At 38.4% G+C, this 24,852-nt stretch overlaps 2 protein-coding genes across 2 annotated transcripts; one reads left to right on the forward strand and one right to left on the reverse strand.

Moving 5' to 3' along the window:
• Positions 1-500: 500 nt before the first annotated feature.
• On the forward strand, positions 501-15,024 carry snx3 (sorting nexin 3). The gene is made up of 4 exons (XM_056765286.1): positions 501-723; positions 12,485-12,580; positions 12,791-12,915; positions 14,238-15,024. Exons 1-4 carry the CDS (start codon positions 562-564, stop codon positions 14,341-14,343), a joined length of 489 nt encoding a protein of 162 aa, XP_056621264.1. The 5' UTR covers positions 501-561; the 3' UTR covers positions 14,344-15,024.
• Positions 15,025-16,630: 1,606 nt separating this feature from the next.
• nr2e1 (nuclear receptor subfamily 2, group E, member 1) lies at positions 16,631-23,015 on the reverse strand. The gene is made up of 9 exons (XM_056764804.1): positions 22,550-23,015; positions 19,750-19,895; positions 19,246-19,333; positions 18,853-19,088; positions 18,556-18,702; positions 18,370-18,466; positions 18,113-18,262; positions 17,802-17,907; positions 16,631-17,710 (listed from the first exon to the last, which is right to left on the reverse strand). The coding sequence occupies exons 1-9, from the start codon at positions 22,605-22,607 to the stop codon at positions 17,548-17,550; spliced, it is 1,191 nt and encodes a 396-aa protein (XP_056620782.1). The 5' UTR covers positions 22,608-23,015; the 3' UTR covers positions 16,631-17,547.
• Positions 23,016-24,852: the final 1,837 nt, after the last annotated feature.

Genomic DNA, 24,852 nt, shown 5'->3' on the forward strand with positions numbered 1-24,852 from the left:
TCTTGCAAGTGGCATGTGATCACTGATTAATGGATGACATTTATAGATTCGTTTTTTTTTTGTTTCTTTCTTTTACTACTGTCATTCATATTTTGTCTATTGTATATTACATTTATCAAATTATATCGGTTTGAATCACGCTAACATATATTTGACTAAAATAGGAATGCAAACAAAGTCAAGTTACACCCACAACATCAAAATAAAAGCTTATTTTCATAGCAGTACATTAAAATGAAGTTACAAAAATCATATATGGAAAAATATTGCATAATATAATAGTAATAGTTGAGCAAAAAATAATAAACAATACAAAACTAACAAAACAAATAAAATAACTAAACAGTCTCATACCGTTTTTTTTTTAAAGAAATCATTTATCAATTTTACATTATCAATACACACCCAAAGTGCCCTTTACTTGCTTTGGCAGCAATCGTCCAATAGCATATCAGGAAACTGGCACGTGACCTTGTATGTATGTCACATGTCAGCTGGTCCTCAGCTGATCGGAAGTACAATCGATAGTCGCCTGTTTGCCTAATTCTGTAACTGGGAGCGATGGCTGATGCCATAGCAGACACGAGAAGGCTGTATACCAAACCACAAAACCTAAGCGATGCTTACGGGCCTCCGAGTAACTTTCTAGAGATAGAAGTGTCCAGCCCCGAAACGGTTGGCGTCGGTCGGAACAGATTTACGACATATGATATCAGACTGAAGGTGAGCAGTGAATGCTGGCCTGATCAGACTATCAGACCCTTGACATCTTTATTTTGACAAAGTAATCTGTCTTAAAAACTTGTATTACGGTGAGAAGAACTAAAAACGTTGATTATGACGATTGGAAAATAATATTATAAAAATGCAGTGAAGATTATGTCAAAGTAACACAATGTTACGTCCTAGCACAAGTTCATCCGTCTGTCCATGTGTAGGTTTGTAGATGTGGGTGACTTGTTTGGCAACATAGCTGTTGTATTTTGATCTTTGTTTTGCTTGTGGTTTGTTATTTAGGATAGTATTGTCAGCAGGTTTACAGTATGTAGTCAGATGACACATGTCTCAAGACCTTTTAAATCTGAACGTGACACCTACTGTATGTTTTGCGGAGATCTCAGTTTGGTGGAAAAGCATGACTTTGTAACAATAGCAATGAGTGTGAAGACAACACAATTTAATTCTTGTAGTTTTCACAGTTTAACCACACCCCTTGTGCAGGGTCAAGATAATAACGGTGAAGAATGGTAAATAAGAAGTAATAAGAAAGAAGTACGTTACTCTTCATCTTCTTCACTTACTGTACCCTTTTGTTTCAATATTTCCATATACATGTGCAAAAGTCTTGGGTGTATTCGTTTTTTTGCCCCCAAAACATTTGCAAACAGTCCTTTCGCAATTATTTGTAATAATGGAGTGTGACAACAGCCCTTGCTCCACATTGAGATCTGTTCTCACTATCATCAAGTTCATCAATAATTACATGAAGAAAGAGAAAAAATGAGAACAATTACATCTAAAAGAACATGGAAGAATGTCTCCAAGACACTTTAAGAAACTTATCTGTAGCACTGGCTGTTGTTAGACTCCTTTGTGCATACAACAAATCTCACATGATTATTACAAATAATGGCAAAATGTTGGAAATGTAAGCTAATATTTTGGACACCCTACAGCAAACGATATAAAAAATTGGCCTAAAACCCAATTTGTGGGTGAAAATTCTAACATGCCCAAGAATTTTACACGGTACTGTAATGTAAATTTCACAATATTGTTTCAACATATACCAACGATCCCATGCATTCGTATCATTTTTGTTAAAAATGTATAAGAGTCTATTTTAGAAATATTTAATTGAATTGCTTAACTCAATTCCTCTTGTTTACGGACTCAAAAGCATGGCTCACTTTTAAAAAAACTTCATTTTCACATTTCACACCACTACCCGATCTAATCTTTAAATTGACATGGGACGTGACATGTCATTTCACACATCTGACCATATGTAAAATTCATTACGCTTTTCAAATTCAAGGGTAATTTGCCCAGAATTGCTGTGACAAAATCTTTGCACGCATGATTTGCTGACCATATTATTAGAACATAACAGAGGAAGTTTAGAACAGTGAGAGCAGTATAAGCTTTCCTGTCACTCAGGGGTTAGATCATGGCACTAGAAACGCCAAATCGCAAATGTAATGACTGCAATCCCAGGGATTGCACATACTTGCATAACAAATGTATAGTACAATTCAATGTAAGTCTCTTTGAATAGATATGTCTTCCAAATGCCTACATGTAAATGAGAGGAAGACACATTGCATTCTCGTGTGTGTCTCTCAAGCCTCTGCCCTTTATGAAAAGTGTAATCGTTATCTGTAGTTTTGAAAGCTGTCTAGAACTTGCAGATGTTGTATATATATGGAAGTATATTAATGGCACTAGTCTTTGAAGCAAAATAGCATGTTGAATTACCACTAATCAAAAATTAAATCTGTTACATTACCAGTGCTTGCATCTTTAGAGTCTGCCATTCAATATGGTTGTATAATTAGGCTGTGAATATTTCAAATTGAAATACACAATTTCACAGTTTAAAAATTCAATAATCAAAACTTTAAACTTGTTTTTAAATACAGCCTTTAATATTCGACAGGCAATTTTCAGTCCATATTATTTCGGTTTAAAAATTTGCTTCCACAAATTCAGTGGTTCATATTCAGTTCCTCAGAGATTAAGTATTTTTCTAGGCTAACCCGGAAGTAAGCGCCGTGCTGGTTCCCTCGACCAAAAGCCTTAGCATTTCTCACATGGACTTTTAGAAGATTGCAAAAAATAAGCTCTGTGATTAACAACAGTTGATGTTGTTTACACGTTTCGACTATCAAGATAATCTTTACAAATGACCACTACGTTTGTTACTTTTGATCCCGAAATACAATCGATCGAAGTAAAAACTTGATGCTATAAACTGCACTTATGTTCGCTCAATATCAACGTCACCACCACCAAGCCTCCGACAACACTTTCAAACTTTATTCAAAATGTGTTTCCTGGAAAGTAATTACTACGTGAATGAATCCGCATCTACGTTTTAAGAGATTTGTGCCTATGTTGCCCCTGAGCTTTATATGCGCGATGACGTCGCCCGCCAAAGGAAGAAGTCGAGATGGTTGGTCTAGTGGGTTAAACCACTGAACTGGTAAATCAAAGGTTGCTGGTTCTATCCCAGCAGCCACCACCAGTGTGTCCTTGAGCAAGACACTTTACTCCATGTTGCTCCAGGGGGATTGTCCCTGTAATAAGTGCACTGTAAGTCGCTTTGGATAAAAGCGTCTGCCAAATGACTAAATGTAAATGTAAATGTAAGAAGTCACTTTTAGCAACTTGTTAGCAACCGTCTTTGTTAAGACACAATAAGGCTTTTAAAAATCACAAGTGGTATATAATTGTTGTGTTCTATCTCATAGAATAAAACGTGAAAATATTTCAAGGTTTTGTTTACCACATACCAAATTTTGGGCGATTTACCAAAAAACCAATAAAAATACCCATAGACTTTTGGGCGAAGGAACCAGAAGTCTTGAAATGCTAACTTGCTTCTGAGTTTTGCATTCATAAATATGTCCTCTTGAAATTCAAAGTTTCACATCTAGGAATCCCAGGAGAAGCAACAGAGCGCAGAATCTGCAGTTTATAACGAAGACCAAACCTAGAAATGCAGCTACTTTTTATATGCTGGTCACACAGTGCTCATCTGCTAGGTCTCCTAGTACTGTCTATCTATAGTACGAGTTTATGTTTGTATTTGATATGCTATTTATACGCATTCAGTAGTCTACTTTTTATGTGCAAAGAATATGCACTATAATATGCACTAACCCCTTGGTTAAGTTGTTGTGGGTTTATATAGGCTACATATGTTCACGAAAAGTAAACGCAAAACACATGCATTTCAAATGCACGCAAAAGGTCATCTGTGTATAAATAGCTGCCAAATGCAAACATAAACCATGCTATTGATAAACACTGTCTAAACTCATCAAATAAAGGTTTGCGTTTCGGGGATGAGAAAAATGACCATGAAACAGTGAATTTAACACGAACAGTTTTTTAAATAAAATTCTGTTTAAAATTTGAATTTGAAGTATTTGAAGCTATTTGAATGATGCAGGCAATGGTATATGATTATAAATGTGTCAGAAAACAACAAGATTATTTTCTTAAAAACCTAATTGTAAAATATTTTGTAAATGTAGGATATAAATGTAACTTAAACGAACAAATAACTACGCCTCTTAAAATGGAAATATCAATGGAAATAATTATAATTAGGCCTACTGCTTTTAATCTGAAATCTCTGAGGTCAGACCGCAAACAAAATATAGCCAATATAGCCTTTTATATGATTGAATAAATAAAAAACTAACTTAAATACTACAACAATACAGACAGTTAGGCACCCACCTAACTCCTGTCATTGTTTTTCCTTCGATGTTAGTTCTGTTATTATGTGGGAAATACGGTGGGACATCCTAAAATTGTTATTGTGCCATTTATTGTTTTTGCATCAATATTCAGGGCTCTTCCGCATTTCTGTATGGCCTAGACTTTATTAAAAATGTGTAAGCTATACTAACTTTAGTCATTTGGTCTGACTAGATTAAGTAACATTAAGCATTTAAGCGCTGTACACCGGCCTATGAGACGATACACGCAAATGGCGTGGCGTGGTCCGTGGACATGAAAGGGATAGAGTAGATAGAGCAATAAGCAGATCTTACAAGCTTGTAGCGTTTTCATTCCACCATGCCACCATGATAATGTTGCGGATATTCAGCAAAATATTCATGTCTCATTCATTCAGCATAAGTTTAAAGAGGGTAAACTTCATCATTTAACTGAGCTACACACACATTTTAGACGCTTACATAACGTTCTCTCTCCGTCACAGCAAATCCTTGAATGAGCTTGGTTTCAGCGTATCTAGACTTTTGTCATTTAAAATAAAAAAATGTAACACTACGTTGACTGATGATATGAGCATTAGATTATAAATTATTATACTAAATCGATTTTTATTTATATTAGTATCGGGGACACTAAAAGTAAAATAGCCTAATATTAAAGTAGCCTATTTAACAAAATACAATGCACAAAACAGCAAAAATATCTTGCCAGTTAGAACTTGTGTTATTTTCTGACCAATAATTCAATATATTTTTTCCACTGCTCGGCAATGCAAACTAACTTGCGTTGAGGTGTATGTTAGAGGTCCTTATGGGTCCCAGCGGCCTCGGGTCTAAAACTCTGACGCTTCGAAAACCATCTGTTAGATCAATAACACCGTGAGGTATCTTACTTGGCTGTAGGCTGTATGGTACACTACGTTTCGGTTCTAGTCGGGTTCTAAAGAAAGCGCTGTCTATTTGTATCTGGTCTATTTTATCTGACCTACTAGAGCACAAGGAATGTGCGTGGCTAAAAGAGTCTTGTATCAACAAAATAAAAAACGATGAACGCTTCTAATTCACTTCCATCATCCAAGAGCATGTGAGGAAAATAAAAAAAAGTTTATAGATATTGCTGCTACAGTCATATAAACAGATGCACATAGGGGGAGAGTACTACGTGTTAAAATCAGAGCAGCTGTCAATGACCTGCTTGTGGAGATCACAGTTATTGTACCACATAAATGTCCTGTAAATACAGATTATGCATATGATTTATGTGACCGTTATGTGCTGAATGGAAAAATAACTAAATTCCTACAAGCCAGAACAGGAGGGCAGTCAAAGTCTGAGCATAATAGGCCTATTGTCTTTCTGTGCGGACTGCAATGCAAGCGTCAGTAAAAATGTAAGTCTCGAAAATGTTAACGATTCATAAGAAGATATCAATGAAAACAAATAAATTCACTTAATTGAGCAGATGAGTGGACTGTGTGCCCAGCTTATAAAAAGTATTGGCCATTCTTCTTTGGTGTTGGTCAGAATCGACTTGCACCACCTGCTGGTGAAGCGGTCAGGCGGCAGGAAGAGATCATGCATTTGACGCTCTATTTTTTCTCCTGGGATTGCCGGAATTTGAAGCCGAATTTGAACATCTGAATTTGTCGAAGCAAAATTTTATACCGAAATAACATGGACTGAAAATTGTCTGTCGATTATAAAATTGTTTAAAAACAAGTTGAAAATTTGAAATTAAATTTTAAGGTGAATTTTGCGTATTGTATTCTTACAAAGGTGAAATTGTGTGTGAAATGTTTCAATTTGAAAAATTGTGCAGAATCTAAAAATGCAAGCACTGGTACTGCTGATTTTTTTTAAGTAGTGGTACAACATGCTTTTTTTCATCAAAGACTAATGGCATTAATATACTTCCATATTAATTGTCCTGAGTGCTTAACCAACAAAAATGCAATTGATCTTGTGTGTTATGGGTGGTATTTAATAAGGGTTGCTTCTCAAGTGGTGGTCTTGGCGATTAAAGTTCTTGTATGGTAGCCACAAAACCAATGCAAGTCATGGGTACCACTGTTATTCAGTTACCAACATTCTTCAAAATTTCTTATTTTGTGTTCTGCAGAAGAAAGTCACACAGGTTTGAGTAAATGATGACAGAATTCTCATTTTGGGTGAGCTATCCCCTCAAACAAGGTGCATAACTACATGTTGCTCAACATTGCAAGAAATACATTTACATTTTTCGGAGTCATTCCATTTTATGGCCACATTTATAACATTTTGAAGTCCTCTTATCTTCCGAAGTCCACATATTCAAGCTAAAATACTTCCAATTTTGTTGGGTATTGTTAACAGAACTTTTCCCATCTCAATTACTTTTTCCCAGATTCTCCCGTGACATGCTATACTTTTAAATGCCAAGTATTCGTATAAAGGAGGCGGATGCGAAGATAAGACAACGCCGCATCCCTAAGCAGTCATTTTCCACAACTGATGAGTTTTGACAGGTGCCGTTGTGTCTGCTAATAGGCCACTGTCTTCCCAGCTTTCCTATAGTATTTTTAGCTTTCCCCTACCTACACAGCCAACCACCGCCTGCCATTAGCCCAAATCTAAAGCTACTGTACTTGATTAGCGTATAATAATTAGCATATGCGTGTAATCAGTATTATTGTGTGTCTCCGAGTCGGCGGTGACCCTGCTTTGCATAAGGGGAACACCCCACACATCCCTCTCACGCTATCACTCTCTCGCTCCAGCCTTCAAGACGGAGAGAAAAACAGAAGCTGTCAACTTTTGATTTGCTTTTGAAGTAGCCCAATTTCAACAATACACAGAGATAAAGAGATTCTGTTTGTATTTGTCATAGTAACAGTGCCGATGTTGATTACATGGTTTTGTTTGCCAAGGGCACCGTCTTTCTTTACACTTTTGCATCCGCACACACTTTCTCTCCTTCGCTCTGTGACCAACCGTCTATTATCCCTTCCATCGTCATATCCCGCATCCCATAGATGATCCTGGCACAGTGTGTGAGAGAAAGAAGCCAAGCCATATTTGTGTGGATTTATGTGCGTCTTGGAGAAGAAGCGAAAAGCTCCTAATCCCTTCATTGAGAGGGGAACATGTGAATGACTAGGGGGTGCAAACCTCATTTTTAACCCCCTGCCAAACCCACCCCCTTACTGGATGGCACATAAAGTGCCCATCCCCCATCATTTGCTCTTCTGGTCTCATCTCAGGATGGGCACATTTGATCCTCAGATATGGCTAGTGAAGTTTACAGCTGGATTGTAGTTTGTTATTCTCTCATTTACAACAAAGGTTGATTCTTACGGCACTTTAAAATGTTTTTCAGGTGTCTTTGTTTTCTTGTGAGATCATCAGATTTTGGTGCTCTAGTGATAACAGAAACATTGCATTATTTGAAGAAAGCTGCTTTTAACTTTTGATCTCCTTCTTTGTGAATTATTAACTTTATACTGTGACACATTTTTCCCTGACAATTTTATTGGGTGTGTGACGCATTGAGTTTTCTGGTCTGTGTAAATTAAGAATATTAAACTTTAATCGCATGTAAATAATGAATATTTGCAGTGATGGATATTTACACATTTGTTTATATTTGGTAATTAAATAATGTAATGATGCGGGTGGCTCATGTGAACGGTTTTCTTTTTTAGTGACTTAAGTCACATTAGTTTAATATAACATCTGCTTTGTGATGTTCTCTGCACATCATCATGTATTTTTTTGTGGCTGACATGTTTATAGTGTAACGTATGTTTCCAAGCCGAGTGACATTGGTCTGTTGACTCTAATAAAAAGACTTTGGGATTCAGCGTTGTTTACAGGTCGTCGGTCCCCCTTTCATTCCATACCCATCTCTCACTCCCTTTCTCCACTCTTCACCTCCTCCTCTTCATCCTGCCTTCATTCTCTTTTCCATTTCCAAAACCCCTCTCTCTTCTTGCCATTAATAAAAATGGCTCGGCTGCCTGGTTGTCAGTCCCAGTCAAGTGTAATCCAAAGTCTACAGCATCCTCTTCGACAACTATTTTAATGGTAATGGGCAGCATATTGTATCAAGGCTACCATATCCTACTTGAGATGACAGTATCAAAAGTGGGAGTTGATGCTGTGGGAACAAAGACAGGGGCAGCTTTTTGCCAGAGCGGGGGGTGTCGGGTGGGTATGTTTGTGCTTGTGTATGTGTGTGAGAGACTTGTGAGTAGAATGTATGTGGGGGGGTGATGGTTGCGGTGGGGGCGAGCGCTCTCATTGTCCTACAGTCCCCTTCTCTTTGGAGCTATGATGCGATGAGATGGCATTGTGCTTCCATTTCTGCTACTTTTATTTTGAAAAAGAGAGAGCAGAGCGGAGAGATGAAATGCTCGCTCTTAAACTTGACTTGATCCGACTCGCTAAAAGCTAATGCATAGGCGATGCAGGGCCCTTACGCTGGGTGAGGTGACCTCTCTCGGCTGTTTTTGGTCTGCCCTCTTTCTCTTCCTAATGAGGATGCACCATTGTCCCCAGCACACACGTGTAGCTGAAAAAGAGAAGAGAGACCAGGTTTCTGCCATCTCCTCGTATCGGCATAAGCCATGTGGAAGCTTTTAACAGCGAGGAGGAGTGACTGAAAGAAAAAGTGCTTTTAGTGCACCTTTCACACAATTGGCTATTTTTGGGTGATGTACATAAAATGGACCTGGTCTCTCTCTCTGTCTCTCTATCCCTCTCACTCATCCCGTCCCGTTCTGTCTAGGTGTTTTTGCTTTGATTTTAACATTTTTTATTATTATTGACGTTTCTCTTAGACTTCAAGAGACTTCAAGGCCTATATTTTACTTTAGACATATCTTCCAAATTGAACAGGAAAACTTGTTAATGCATCGATGACGTAAAACTTTTGTCCTCACCTGATCAAGTGAATTGTTCAAAAACATGCCTTGAACATTTTTGTTTATTATAAAAAATGAAAAAATTGAAAATATTGAAATGAAATATTTTGTAGGGCTCAAAGTCAGTGTGGGCTTACTCTCATTATATGAGAAATACAATATATACATTCTCAAAATGAGAAATGTTGGAAAAGGAGCTGAACAGAACTTGAAGAATATCTTGAAATTACTTTTATTGTTTGTTAATTTATAGTGGCATTATGCTTAATATTAATTACAAATGAGCCATGAGCAGGTCCTCTTTATAGCTAACTGTAAATAATAAAAGAATATGCATCATCAAATCATCTGACACAGCTTATTTTATTAAAGGTCCAGTGTATGACATGTAGCGCAATCTAGTGGTGAAGTTGCGAATTGCAATCAACCGCTCAAAAATGCGCTCCGTATAGCAGTTAGTCCGTTTAGGACTACTATGGTAATAACATTGTGGATTCCATGTATGGGGACCCGCGTTGTATGTAGAAAGAAACAACTCATTCTAAGGTAATAAAAACATAACGCTTCATTATGTCAGGTCTTTATACTCAACTGAAGATATATTTACGTACATTATAATAGATCCTCCAAATATAATAGATCCTCCAAAAAATTTCATATTGGACCTTTATCATATATACCTTCAATAGAGCATAGGCGACCATCACAGAGTCTCTAAGCATTTGATCGTCTTGTCTAACATTGAGTCTCATTACTCGCTGGTTTAATCATGTCATACCATTCTCCTCTCATATCAGGTATACAGGCACACAGGTATTGATGGACCTCTTGAAAAGCTCCGTCTTAGCCTCAACACGAGTCTGCCGTCTTAATGAATTGGGCTGTTTTCATCTCCTCATTGAGTGTTTGATGTGCAAGGGCTTCCGTCTGTGTGGTTAACTTTGGTTGCCACGGTAATCAAGGCTTTTGTTGGGCTGTTTTGTTTGCTTGTCTCAGGTTTGATTGAGATCATTAGTAGTGCGGGAGGACAGTCAAACTCCTGAGTTCACATCTTCAGCTTTATACCGAATGACGTACCCCTCCGCCTTCATTGCACGAACACACAAACATCTCTTTTGCACCATTTTGTTAGTGCTTGCAAGCATCCTTCGTAGGATTAAGGTAAGATAAAGGATATAAACGGCTTAGTGGCCACATTTTAATGCACATTTACATTTTTTTACTTTTCACTCCAGCAACCACATAGCAGTCCCCCTAGCATCGACAACCCTAGAAACCAACCATAAGATCCTAACTTGGTAGTGGTAACTTAATACACACCACTTTTTTTTAGAAAAGTGTCTTGTTCCGAAAGAAAATATGTTATATTGTTTGATTCCTAAGAATGGCACATAAGTGACTGTGTCACTGTGTATATATACTGTACATTTTCCTATACTGTCTTAATGTACAATTTTAACATTGGCTTATATAGCTATGCTCTTTTATTTTTGTATTGCAAGACAATGCAACACTCACTAAACTCAACCGATGTGTTGTTGGACTACCTATTTTAAGGATGATGAATTTGTTGACTTGAAGAAAATGGGGATATAACTAACCTATTTGATTAAAAAAAAAGTTTTTCACTCCACCCCCTTGTTAAGACTGAAGCCCTGAAGTAAAGTTCTTCATTATTTCTTTTTGTCTGTGTGTGTGTGTGTGTGTATGTTAAGCAGTTTTTAAGATTAATGGGCCCTTTTCACCTTTGGCCCAAGAACTAATCCTGTTCGATAACTAACTAACTCTTCCTTCGGTGTGACTGCACACCGCATAATAGTCCCGAAACCATGACATTATTGTCAGGAGTGTGTGTATTAAATTACCTGTAGCTTGGATCATTTGACATGGGGATTAACTTCTTTAGACCTCCTTACTTAGTGGAACCCAAACCCAGTGGTTCAGCCATTCACACAGTATTAGCAGGCACCTTGGCGCGGTTGATGCTAAATGCTTCCACAGCAATGCAGTTACCCTGCACTCATAGCGGTTGTGTTAATCCCCATCTCAAATGACTGCATGGTTTGGGGGAGGGTCTGGATCGGGGTTAAAAATTAGAGGTCATGGAATTTGGAGAAATTCAAAATTAGACAAATTTGCCTTTTCAAATTGTTGATGTTTAGATTTCGTAGAGATTTTACATATGTTGTGACAGATTGGTTTGACTTTCTTTGTACTTCATAAGTAAGAGATCTTTTAATGAACTATTATTGGGTGGATTCAGTGCAAAGGCAGTACATTATGCCTCACTTTTTGATTGAAAAACAAACAAATATTATATCAGTTTAATTTGATATTTTTGTTCCACCCAACCGGGTATCTTTTAATTTAGTTTTGTGTTCCGAAGTCATGAAAGGACATGGCTGCGAGTTAATAATGAAAATGTTCATTTTTGTGTGAATCATTCCTTGAATGAGAATGGAAGAAAAGGTAGATAAGATAAATAGACAAAATGCCAAAGCTGGATTATCAATTTGATTTCATCTATGTTCCTCATTATGAGGACAGATCTATGGGTCTTGAATGGGGGCTCTCAAGGCTAAAGCCTTACTCAAAGCAGCTGAGGGGGTTCGAGACTGAGCGATCGGGAAAGAAAAAGAAGTGGCTGGGGCTAACTGGAGATCGATGAACATTTCAACTCCTCTCCAATTAGGGCCACATTAGACTTTTCCCCCAAAGTGCATGTTCATTTATTCGTTTAACTTACTGTCTCATCCATCTTTGCATGCAGTCGTCTCTTTTATGAGTCTGCGTTGAGCAGCTACGCTTTTGTAGGTGCATCGATCTGGACTTTTATGCTTTTCTGTGGGTTTGTTACTTTTTCTGCCTTTTGCCTCTTCAGCGTCTCTTCCAATGATGTCATCAGGCTGTTCCTTTTTCAATGAACATCTTCTTTACCAGTGACCATCTTTTACTGTCTCTGTTGTTAAATGAACCATGGATCACTTTTTTATTAATTACATAATTCTTTTAATACAAAATTTTAGTTTGCATGGTGAGTTTGCATAAGCAGTAAGTTCAGTAAGCAACTTCCTTTTGACCTGTTCACCTCTCTTTTCTCTTTCTCCTCAGACCAACCTCCCCATCTTCAAGCTGAAGGAGTCACGCGTGCGGAGGAGATACAGTGACTTTGAGTGGCTGAGAGGCGAGCTGGAGAGGGAGAGCAAGGTAAAGGAGCAGAGAATTACAGTTGTACAAATCACAGTGTGGGTTTTAGCGATTGCACAGGGACACAGTTGCAGCTATAGTATTTTAAAGTAAATTGCAGGACATAGTTCAAGAAGCTGTAAGGGTCTATTTCATCTAATTCTGCAGATCAGGTAATGCGTTTGAAGTGATTGGAAGAGATGGATTGCGTTTTGATTGTGTTTCAAACAGGTTGTAGTTCCTCCACTTCCTGGAAAGGCTCTGTTCAGGCAGCTCCCGTTTCGTGGCGACGATGGTATATTTGATGACTCGTTCATCGAGGAACGGCGATCAGGCCTAGAACAGTTCCTCAACAAGTAAGACCTTCTAAACAACTTGCATATCACCTTGCCTTAGACATTTATCTTCACCAGCTAGTCTGATTACGAAGAATACGTGAGGTTAACATCATAGTATTCACTAAAAATAAGACGAAAAATGTCTTCATCAGGTTTGCTTCTGTAATGAAAATGGGACAATTTTCAATTCAAACCCAAAACAAATGTATCAATGATAATGTAAATAATAAATAAACAACCAACCAAGATGTCCGGATATTTAAATATACTCTTACATGTAGCGGTATCTCTACCCCTTTTAGCACCCCTGAACTGTTTTTATAAAGTGAATCTGTTTTCACAGTACGAAGTACAATAGTTTTTCTGTCTGTTCATTTGGAGTTTTAGGTTAAGGTACTTCAGCGAAAGAGAAAAACAGACACTTTGTCAGCCTTTGTGTCATCTGATATCTTTCCCCACACTTTTTCCCTTCTCTCATAATTACCTACAGAATGATCGAAACTGATGAGAGGCCGCAAGTGCACCAGCTTTACTTTTTACATTTGTTTTATTTTTGATGTGTAATTTATGATAATTGCGAGCGAAATTACAGGCGTGCATACCTTTTCCCTACAAGATGTTGTGTGCACTCCTGCTTATTTTTGATCCGAGGTGCCGTTCCCCCGCCGGCTGAGACAATAAAAGTTACAGTTCGATTGTAATTATTTGCTTTGATTGCAGACTTTGCCATTATCTTTGTTTCATGTGCAAATGTGCCGGCTCTACCTGTTTGAATTTTAATACGAGACGAACAGCTGTAAATTAGGTTTGAAGAAAGAAAGGATATGGAGGTAATTAAGATGGGATTTTTTTCTTTCACCAAAAATTCCTGAATTAAATGTCATTGTTCAGTTCTAATAGCACCTGAAGGGGGGCGCGTACCCTCGCTCCTTCATATTTCCAGACTGCGTTTGAGCTGATCTGTACATCATGTGTCTATGTTGCCCGTCCTGTAAGTAAAATTGATCGATGTCATCTTGACTTGCAACAACGTGTTCTGTGTAATTTTAGAGGTGGGAGGGTTCTTAATCTTTTCTCTACACCAATAAGTTGGACTGAATGATAAAAGAATGAATTTAAATATCTTTGAAAGGTCATTTTGCTGTTCTTTTAAATACCCATAAGCAAATCTATATATTTTTATCCCTTTTATGATCCGACAAAGAATGATTTCCTGAATATTATGGGGTTGCATTTTGATTGGGTTCAAGAGACGCCAGCTCCTCTCCACATGTACATTGTGTGTACTTGCGTAATATCTTTGACCATCCGCTTATGTGATATTTTGTATTTTTCCTCAGAGTGGCTGGTCATCCACTGGCCCAAAATGAGCGCTGTCTGCACATGTTCCTGCAGGATGAAATTGTGGATAAAAGCTACACCCCTTCCAAAATTAGACAAGCCTGAACGAGTCTGGACTCCACACGTTTTTAAAAAAAGGCCCACAAGCAATAAGACAGGTTTGATTCATTCAAAACTCAAACAGAATCTTAGCATAAACTGTAGGGCATCCAAAAACACTTACCTCATGCAAACAGATAGTGACAACAAGAAGACAAATGTGACATCAAATTACTCTTGACTCTAGTCATCGTGTCCCTCGCTTCTCTCTAGAGCGCTTGTTTTTGATCTGTCCTCCCTCATAAATGGATTGATAGTCTTTTTTAAATCCAATATTGAATTACTAATTACCACTATTGGTCTGATCAAATGTGTTCTTATTGTGTAATCAATTATTTATGATAGCTCGGTCTAAGACCACCACTAACTTTGATATTTGCAGCACAGGATATACGGACACACCAGATAACACAAATAATGACAGTTATGCAAGAACTTTATCACTGACTTTCCTGTGTTATTGCTAGTACCCACTTGTGTCGCTTTTAAAAACACATGCAGCAGCTCAAGCACTTCATCGGGAACCTGATATTTGGTGGTTAATTGTGTGCTATGTATCCCAGTTAGCTGCAGCTAAGCTTGTCTTTACATAGGGAGTGCTGTCTTCAATGCATGTTTTCAGATTTGTATACTGGTGTGCCATTTGTTTTGTTTATGAGAATTTTCCAATAAAACAGATCAAACACACATGTATTTACTGTATGTATGATATTTTATTTAAAACAATCTCCGCACATCTTTGGAGGCGAGATTCCGGTTGTATTCCTATTGAGGAGAACACATTTTTTATGCCATCAGGGAAGAGACTGCAGAGTCTCCAGGCCAGGACCGGCAGACTAAAATAGAGCTACATCCACCAGGCAGTCAGGAAGCTAAACTTCCTCCACACCCTGCCCCCCTTCCCCTCTCTTGCCCCATGCACCACTGAACTCTGACCTCATCCGCAGGTCCTTCCACTACAACCCCCCCCCCCCCCCCCCCGCTACAACATACACTGACCTACACTAGTCATTTTACGCAGCATTTGACTGCTCACTACCTCATTCAGCATCAGTCTTCCCCTCTTCAACTACCTCTTCTGACAGGTTAAACAAACCCTGCTCTCTTTGTCTTTTAAAACAGACTAATAAGCTCTTTGCACTACCTCAATGTACATGTGGCAGAATTTACAATAAAGCAGACTTTGACTTGACTTCGAAAATACAGGCCTATGTAGACCGTTTTGCAAGATGTAAACATCTTGCAAAATGATCTATACCTTCTAGGAATCTTATAAGAGGGCAACACAGCCCAATAAATAATGTGACACTTTCTAAAAAAAAAAATTGCCAAGTTTCGTGTTAACAATTTCCATAATGGGTGCTAGTCCGACATGTCATTGTCAAAAAAACATGTCCTCCGAAGTTTACCATCCGTTAAAAGACACATTTTGCTTTAGGGTAGTTTCGTATTTGTTTTTTACTGTATATGTAACTGATAAGTTAAAGTGTCTGCATTCTAGTTTAGTGAACAGACAAAAGTGATTGTTAAAAAGGCACAATGATCATAAGAGCGACATTGAAAACAGGTGTGTTTGTATTGTTTCTGTTAAAGGCGCTGCAATTACAGACCTGTATTCTCTCAAAATGTAACATTGTCTCATGCTGTTTGGCTGGATTGAATGATATTTAATCTTTTGTGTTGAAATTATATTTGATTTGATGCAAATGCTGTGGGGAGTCAACATGCGCAACAATACCGGAAAAGGTAAAGAAAAGGGCAAGCCGCTTGGCTCTTTTAACCTTGGAGTTCGCTGCATGTCAGTGCAGCCCATTAAAAAGGAACGGGGCTAAATTGGATTGAAAGTTGTCATCGCAATCATGTTTCTTTTTCTATTGTATCCTCTTTATGAAAAATGTAGATAAAAAAAATGCAATTTGGGCAAAGCCCTTGATTTATGAAAGAGTGCTTGAAACCCCGAGCCGCGTGAGGCACAGCAGCTTCACTCAAGGTTCAGTGTATTGTATCGGCAATGGTTCAATATGCACTTAACGTGCAGACATAAACCTCTTTCTGTCCCCATTTAGAACCCCGTTTCGGGTGAAATGGACCCTTTCTGTGGTGGAAGAAAGCCTTGTAACCCCAAAACCCTGCGCCGAAGGAGACATTTGCAGTCTTTGACGAAGTGATCGATATTTAATATTTATTCTAATATTTTACAACAACATTCACAAAAATCATCACTGTACAACGAGAAATGTAGGCTATTTACAAACTACAAAAAAGGAAAACAACAAGTGCTGATTGGGTCTCTTCCAAGGTTATTAACTACTAAAAAAAGTTTATAATGTTTGCCTCTGATACATTTAAACATCGATCAAATTACATTTGCAGAGTGGGCACAGAAAAATCACAATGCCAAACAAACGAAGTATTCCAGTTTTTTATTGCCCTGTCTGTGACCTGTCTGTGACCTGACTGTGACCTCTCAGTCACCTGTAGGCTATAGGCAATTACATGCCAGTTCCAGCCTTCCACTTTAACACACCTATATGTCTACATTTCAGGTAAACCCAAAGATTTCGATTTAATGGGTTCGTATGTGTTTTATTTTTATATCAGAGTTATACCTTCTTCTCGAAAGTGAATCTTAAGCATAAGCTTAAAATGTTCTTATAACAGTTTTGACTTTGTAGGCTTTTGGTTTTCAGCACTATTCAAAGGGACAGCGACTTCTCTGCAACGCAAACTGGTTTCTTTTTGGTTTCCTTTAAAGTTTTTGTATGAACAAAACATTATGAAGCGTTGAACAATGAAACGTTCCATCGTAACGACTGATTGTACATAACCTCACAGACACTCCATTCAAAATATGTGACTACAAAAACTAAACCTTTGTATTTAATCTTCATAGGACAAAAACAGATTACGTTTGTTAAATTACTTCCGTAAACGAGCTTAAATAGATTAAAAGTCAGTCAATTAGAAAAATTACTGTTTAGAATTCTGTTAAACGTTCCTGTTTTCTAAGCAGTGAATTCAATTCAGTCTTTTTATTTTCCCTGCGTAATAACATCTTGACATTGGTAGAGCTTTGTTCTCCAAACAAGTGCGTGAAGTATCACATTATGACGTCAGCGACCATCCACAGCGTCCCAGCGTCCGTGCGAATGTCGAGGTCAAACATACAAACGTTGTATTTTTGTATTTCAGTCTTTTGTGGTCGATAGCTCATATATCACTTGATTTGTACATGTCGGAGAGTAGTCGTGTGATGGGCACGTTTCCGATCGTTTTTTTGAAGAACACTTCCTCGATGGTGGACGGACTGACTGAACGGAGAGCGGGCAATAGCAACAGCAATTTCCCAAATCGACACGGCTGGGTCGGGTACCTGAAACGACATCATTTATTTCAAACTTTAGTAACATTTGAAATAGTTGAAAAGGACTATTGCGTCATAAGGAGATATACACATAGGCTACCTGGTGTGGATGTAGCTGTTCAGAGTGAGCTGGGCCTCGTCCTGAAGTGCTGCAATGGCACTGACGTTGCGAAAGCTTCTTATTTCCGATCCACTGTGTGTTGGTACTGCAAGTAAAAGTACAAAAAACAGTTTGATAATGAGCCATAAAGTCTTTTTTATTAATCATTATCACAAACTTTGATTTTTTTGTTCATGTGCACCGTCTGTTTTATCACATCAAATTACTGCTGATGTGTTTTATTGTTTTTAGTTGTATAACTCTGTTTTATTTTAATTTTTTATTTGTTCAAATATTATGATAAAGTTTACCTGCTTTGAAGGTGACGATGCACTTAAGACACGCAAACTCCGTCGCGTCTAGTCTGAGCTGTCTGAAACGGGTCACTACCTCCTGCAAGGCCTGGATCTCTGAGATGATCTTGTTTAGCCTCTGCGAATCTGTGTTGTCTGTGTTCATTCCTAAAAACACAAATTTAGATAAATCAAAGTATTAATGAATTTTTGCCAAATATGCATGTTACATCATTTAGGGTGACATGGCAACCGTTATGTGTTGTATACTGTACCTGAAACCGCTAGAAGAGTGCTGGAGTCCACCGGAATGGCCCACTGTGCAATGCCCAACACGAATAGTTCCCTCCAGGCGTCTTCTAAAAGGATCAACTGCAAAAAATATATATGATGATGCACTATTGTTTTATTGTTGGCACATATATTCGTCTACTTTCATACACGGATGATTTTTTGTTTACCTGGTCAGGTAAAGGGAGAGTGGAGAAAGCCGGAACACTTTTGGCCCATTTAATGCTCATGAAAAGTAGACGCGCAGCTGACTCGCACACAGACTCAGTCGCCACTTCATACAGGTACATAGGAGTGCCACTAACTTCATGGGGATACTGAAATTCAATTAGATGAATTTAGATAAACAAGATTAATTACATTTATGCAAGTAAACAATTCATTCAATGATAAGCTATTTACCAATATTATCATTTAATTAATCCTTACTATTACTTTCATCAATGGTACTTTGTGAATATGGTTACCTTTGGTGTGGGCTGGGCGAGTCCCACAATGGTCTGCCGCTCCGGTGTACTTGCGACCGTGTTTAACTCCATATTGTGGGGCTCCAGTTGGGTAACTGTAGTGAAAAAAGGCGGCCCCGGGATAGACGTAGATGGAAAATGGGGTGACGAACCGTTCATCTCCTTATGCCCTCGGAAATACAGCGCCACCTGCTTTCTAATGGTGGACGTCCTCGGTCCTCTCTCGTGTTGCACGGCTACGTTTATGTATAAAATTTTACAAGTGTAAGCAGACAAATCTTTTATCACAAGCAAAAAAGTGTGGTGGTTATATTCATCTATTATAGGTTAGGTCTAGCAGAAAATTGCTTTTTTGTTATTATTTATGCATCTTGTCAATAAAAAATAACTTACCATCTTTATTCATATTCACGTCTAAACACTTTTTTAAGCGACAGGCGCGACACTGATTTCTGTGTGTTTTGTCTACTGGACAGCCGCCCTGAGAGAATTGAAATAGAAGAAAAAATCGATTTGCAATAATGACATAAATAGGCCTACAGCATATTTGTACATCTGCTATATTCTCCAAGTCTCCACTCCACAGGTATGTGGGAATGGCAGAGTAATGACGGCTATTGACTCGCTCCCCCGCCGCACGGCCAATAGTCTCATTCCCGCCTACCGCTCTCCAAATCCACCCAGTCCTGCCGGTGCGTTAGATTGGATTACACCTGTTACACTAGACGGGGCAAAGGGCCCTCAAAGGCGCGGGAGGGGGCTCACTTCTGGGATAATCTTTCAATTATGAAAATCACTGGCGGTGTAATCTAGTCCTTAGACGCGCTTGCTTAGATCAAATTAGGCTGATGCTGTTAGGGCTCAAACACGGCGCTGTAATTGATTACTGTAACTCACCTGTGTGCCAGATTTGCAGACATACGTTCTGTTTCTTCTTATGCTCCTCTTGAAAAATCCCGAGCAGCCATCGCACGCGTAAACGCCGTAGTGCTTTCCAGAGCTCCGGTCTCCACACACTTTACACGGAATGTCCAAAATCCGACCTGGAACAACAGGAAAAAAACAATTAGGTCATGTATTTAAACTTAGGCAAATATATCATCGTTTCGATGACAACTGAAGCATATGGCACAAAACAGCGGCAGCACAATTGCTGAGTTTTAAATATATCCCTATTATTCATAAACCGAGATCATTTTTTTTAGATTTTTGGTGTCACACACAGTAAAACCGCTATTGAAAAAAAATGTCAAATTTACACTCGCAGTGTAGGCTATATAACAATCAAAGTGTGGATTATATATACACTATAATCACTAGTAATAGCAATGTGTGCAGTTTAAGAAAGCGCAGTCATCGTCCACGGTCAATAGTTGAATAACTAAACAAACAATTGTGCTAAATATTGTGTTAAAAGGCCACATTTTAATGATTCAGTGCATAGGAATTTGTAAACCATATAGGCCTGCATAGACGGCGCATTGGTGGGAAGCGTCATATTGCAAGTCTCATAAAACAATGTTCTGTAGACGCGCACAATGGCGACATTAGGGAGAGTGTTAACTTAATGATTTCCCCATTGAGTCCCGTCTGACTGGCCTGGTCTCGACAACCTGCCAACCCCGCTTCATAATGAAGCTCGACAACTGCTTTCTTCGCGCCGTCTATAGGCTCGCGGATTAGGGAGTGACACGGGAGAGAATAATGCGCACCAGCGCGTTTCAGCGGCTCAAATGAAGTGTATGCAAATGATCTCGAAGTAAATGAAAATTGTGATTTTTCCCTGTGTGTGCAGAACACTTTTTTTCTGTATTTAAGTCTGTCAATAGAAGTATATTTGCATGTATATAGGGGAGTCGTTTAGAGAAACGGCTATGTAATTACACTGACATATGTCCACCTGCTCATTGATTTTCCAGTGACCCGTCAAAAAGGGTAGCATGGGAATTCGGATATAGACCGGTAACCAAAGAGCAGGAAAACGACTTCGTGCCCTCGGACTTTTAAAAACAAAGAGCAAAAGAGAAAGCTTACATTAGTGAATGCCAGGTGTTGTAATCGTAGACATGTCATTTTTTTAAATGTTATGTAGTAGGCTAATCTTTTGGGATCACTTGTGCTTATAAATACAAGTAGATTCATTAAGCCTTGTTTAATTGGTTCTGCATTGGGGGGAAAGACTTCACGTGCACATGTCATTGGGACAACTTGTTGCACTTTGTCACTGGGTCGTTTAAACATACTGCTCTGCAAAGACAATGTATGAGCGCTTTCTATTGTGAAATGTATTTGCGACCCTTTTTATTTCCACACTTACAGTCTCAATTTGAGATTTTAAACCTCCTCAATTGGGATGGTAATAAAACCAGACAGCTCCTGTTTAAATAAAATCACTGTGGCCTACTGCCCCACCTCCATCCTCATCAGATGCAATTATCGCATAATTGGGGACAACGTTGGGATAAAGGTGTGACATTAAATGTCTTAATTTTGACAGTAAAAAAGCATGGGTGAATTAAAAGCAGATTTGTTTTATCGAAGGACCACGTATTTAACTTCCTTTGTGTGGGTCCAAGTTTATGTCATTGTGCACAGTAATTGTTTAAAGACATATGGCATATTTCATTACTGCAATCAGCATTAGTCTTGGAACCTGCTGCATTGGGTTGCGTGTAGCTGTGTAGAAACTCTGAATTTAATGGGCCTTCGACCACCCAAACAGCGCAATTCTCCTCTGTTTTACCTCTGTAAAATAATGTATTTCTATTATTTTGTACTTATTTGTGAACATTGAATGAGATAACACAAAAATAATAAAATGCATGTAATGCGTCAAAGTAATGAACGAAAAGTTTAGGCCCCATCATCATGTAATGCTTTCACTGAAGAGAATTGATAATTTAAACTGATACATTAATATGTTTAGTCCAAAATATTTTACAATCTGTTAATTGAAAATGATTAGTAATTGTATGCGTTAGAAAGAAACTGTGATTGGCATTTGAATGGATTTCTTATTATTTATATTGCAAATCACTCACATAATAACTTAAAAAATAAAGTATTCTATTTGATAAGTCTAAAAAAGAAACACTAATTTTATCAGCACAGACTTGCCTCTAATCAAATTCAATTGAAAAAAAATATCAAGACATCCGTTCATCCAATTTTGTAGAATCTTTTCGTCATTTTTTAAGATTAAATACCAAGAAAGCTTTCATGTAAATATTAGACCACTTGCATTCTCGTTGCTTTGAAATTAATTTAGGCTGCGTAATATTATAACCGAAAGTGATGCACATTCTGGTAAGGAAAACATAGCAGATCAGCTGTGATTGAACACTATGCACAATTTAGGCATTCCTGTGCAAATTACGACATTTTATTAGTTAACAGGCTGTAGAATATTCTACAGAATTTCTACAGAATATGCAGGATTTTAAAATAATTGTGTCAATAGGTTCTCAGCAGTTTAACTGGAGAAAAAGGTAATCTTTTAAATTATAATTAATAATAGCTTGTTTCGAGAAAATCTTTTTTTGTGTGCGTCATGGAGGTACAACATTTGCAAACATTTTGACACGCGTTTGACAACTCTGTACTTGAAAAAATATTTCTCGCACTAATTTTACGTACAGTTTGCTTATTTGTATAGCAAAACAAGAATGTCTTTATGATTAAGAAAAAATCTACTTACTGGATTTGACATTTAAAATATCCAAACAACCACTTGTTGAACCAGCAGGCTTGCTCATATTGAAGAAGACTTTTACTCCAAGAAAACTGCGTCAAAAAGTGAAACTTTTCAGGCCCAGGGGCGTCTAACCCTTTTAACTTTTATCAAATTAAAGCATCAATTTAACATCCGATTCACGGTGGTCAACTTCTGCTGTTGTTTCTTTATCTGCTTCTGCGGTTATGTCCAAGTCGCTTCTCTTGTGTTCCAGTAAATAGAATCCAGATTTAATTTTACTGTTGATTGACGAGATGGATGCAGCCAGAGAAGATACTCAAGCCGGTTCCTGATCTCTCGGCGCCACGGAAAGTTGGTGGCAACTAATGGTGAAACCCTGTGCGTACGGCAAGCTCCTCTACGCCCGTACTCTACTGCTTTTAGCTTAAAAAGTGTAAGTTGAGATGCAAAATATCAGCCCGGAGCCTTGGTGACTGACTTTGTGATGTGTACCGTCAGATTAAAGGTTTGGTAATATGTATGAGATGTATTAGAGTAAGAGGGCGGGAGAGAGGGAGGGTGGGAGGAGAGCCCAACTTCCTTTGACCACTTAGCTTTTCCCTGCCTTCTGCTTCAACTCCTGCTCGCGCATGACGTCACACGGACGATGAAGTGATACTGCACACACAGTGAGTCAGTGAGACATTGTCAGAGGCTAATGGTAAGCTGTATAGGAATTGATTAGGATCAGGCAGGCTGTTTAAACCATCGAGTCAAACGTTTGCGTATGGCTTACACTTTCTTCTCACTGATTGGGGGAAATTACCATTCCCGTAGAGATCAGTGACCTGCTGCTCACGGACTATAGTTAGTATTTTAAAGTACTGTATCATAATTACTCATATGAACGTAATAACTTTTTCCTACCTTTTTCATTGACCGCCGTCTGTTATGCTTGGATCGCGCGCGTGCACCTGTTGCGTCTCCAGATCTGACTGCAAGCGCGAGATCTGTCCTGCCCGCATGCCCGAGCTCACACTGACGTCTCTTTCTCGTGTGAGCACTCAGGTTTTGACGAATGGAAAATTCAGGATTTTCTTTAGTGCTTTTGCTGTGTTGTAATTTGCACGTTTTACTTACGATTTAAAGTCATTATATTTTTTCGAAACATCTATTTTATTTTGATGTTAACTCTTCAATTACGTTTTTTAACGCAATGTGGTCTTATTTATCCAATGCGGTTTAAACATTAAAGAGACATTGATGTCTTATTTTACATTTATGTATTTATTCATGTATATGTATTTGTAGACTTAAACTAACGCGCATTATTAAAACGTGAACATGCCGCGCTTTGAATTTTTCACCTTGAAGACTCGATATTGGCCTCTCCGGTATTTTTTGCCGTAGTTAGTATAGGGGTAAAAGAAAGATTTGGAGGGGACACATGCGCACGACCGTCCCCTCGACCCGGAGAAGCACAACTGTACCCCTCCGAGAACGTGCGCAATGACATATTGACCTTAACAGCGTGCCGTGTTGTGGCCGCCGCCAGGAGACACCCATATTTTAGATTTAATTATGAACATTCCCACGCTCGCTCGGGGCCATATGGGAGCCCAAAATCTCGGTCTAAACGTGGCGAACGGGGGCGTATCTAATCGCAATTAGTGATTGTCATGTCCTCCTTTAAATAGTGTTCTCTGCGCAATGAAAAGAAATTAGGATTTTTGACAGGTGAATGACCGCACATTCAAATCTAAGTTTTTCAAGACGTTGTATGCCAGACTGAGTTTAGCAGTGTCACACAGTACACCCACACTATGGTATTCCTCTAGAGCTTCACTGGGCACCAAAAACAAACTCAAGGCCAGGTAGTAACCGAATTAAAAAGTAGGCTAAATTTTTAAATGACCCATTGAGTACAATCTTTGGGAACCATCATATTAACTAAAAAATTATGTATTTTATTGTTAACAAATATGTCTGGCTCATCTCATTTTTATCTCTTACTTTTTCTGTGTTTGTATCTGAGTGTGTGTGTGTAATGTGTGTGTGTGTTAGGGGTGGGGTGGTCTGCTCGTAGTAATCTTCTTAACTTGCCCTAATCCTGTCATTCATAGATAGTCTTTACACAAACATAACCAACATCATGGTTGCCCTGGCTGCTTGCTTTCACTTTTTGTGCCTGTGACTCTCCTCTCAATAACAGTCAATGAAAATCTTTGACAAAGAACCATCTGATTGTGTATCTAGTTGTTGGCTTGACAGAATCAGTATGCAACTGCTTACTTAGCCCTTAAAGTGGAGAGCGACAGCAACACATC

Source organism: Triplophysa dalaica, chromosome 13, assembly GCF_015846415.1.
Source record: "Triplophysa dalaica isolate WHDGS20190420 chromosome 13, ASM1584641v1, whole genome shotgun sequence".
NCBI classification, from domain to species: Eukaryota; Metazoa; Chordata; class Actinopteri; order Cypriniformes; family Nemacheilidae; genus Triplophysa; species Triplophysa dalaica.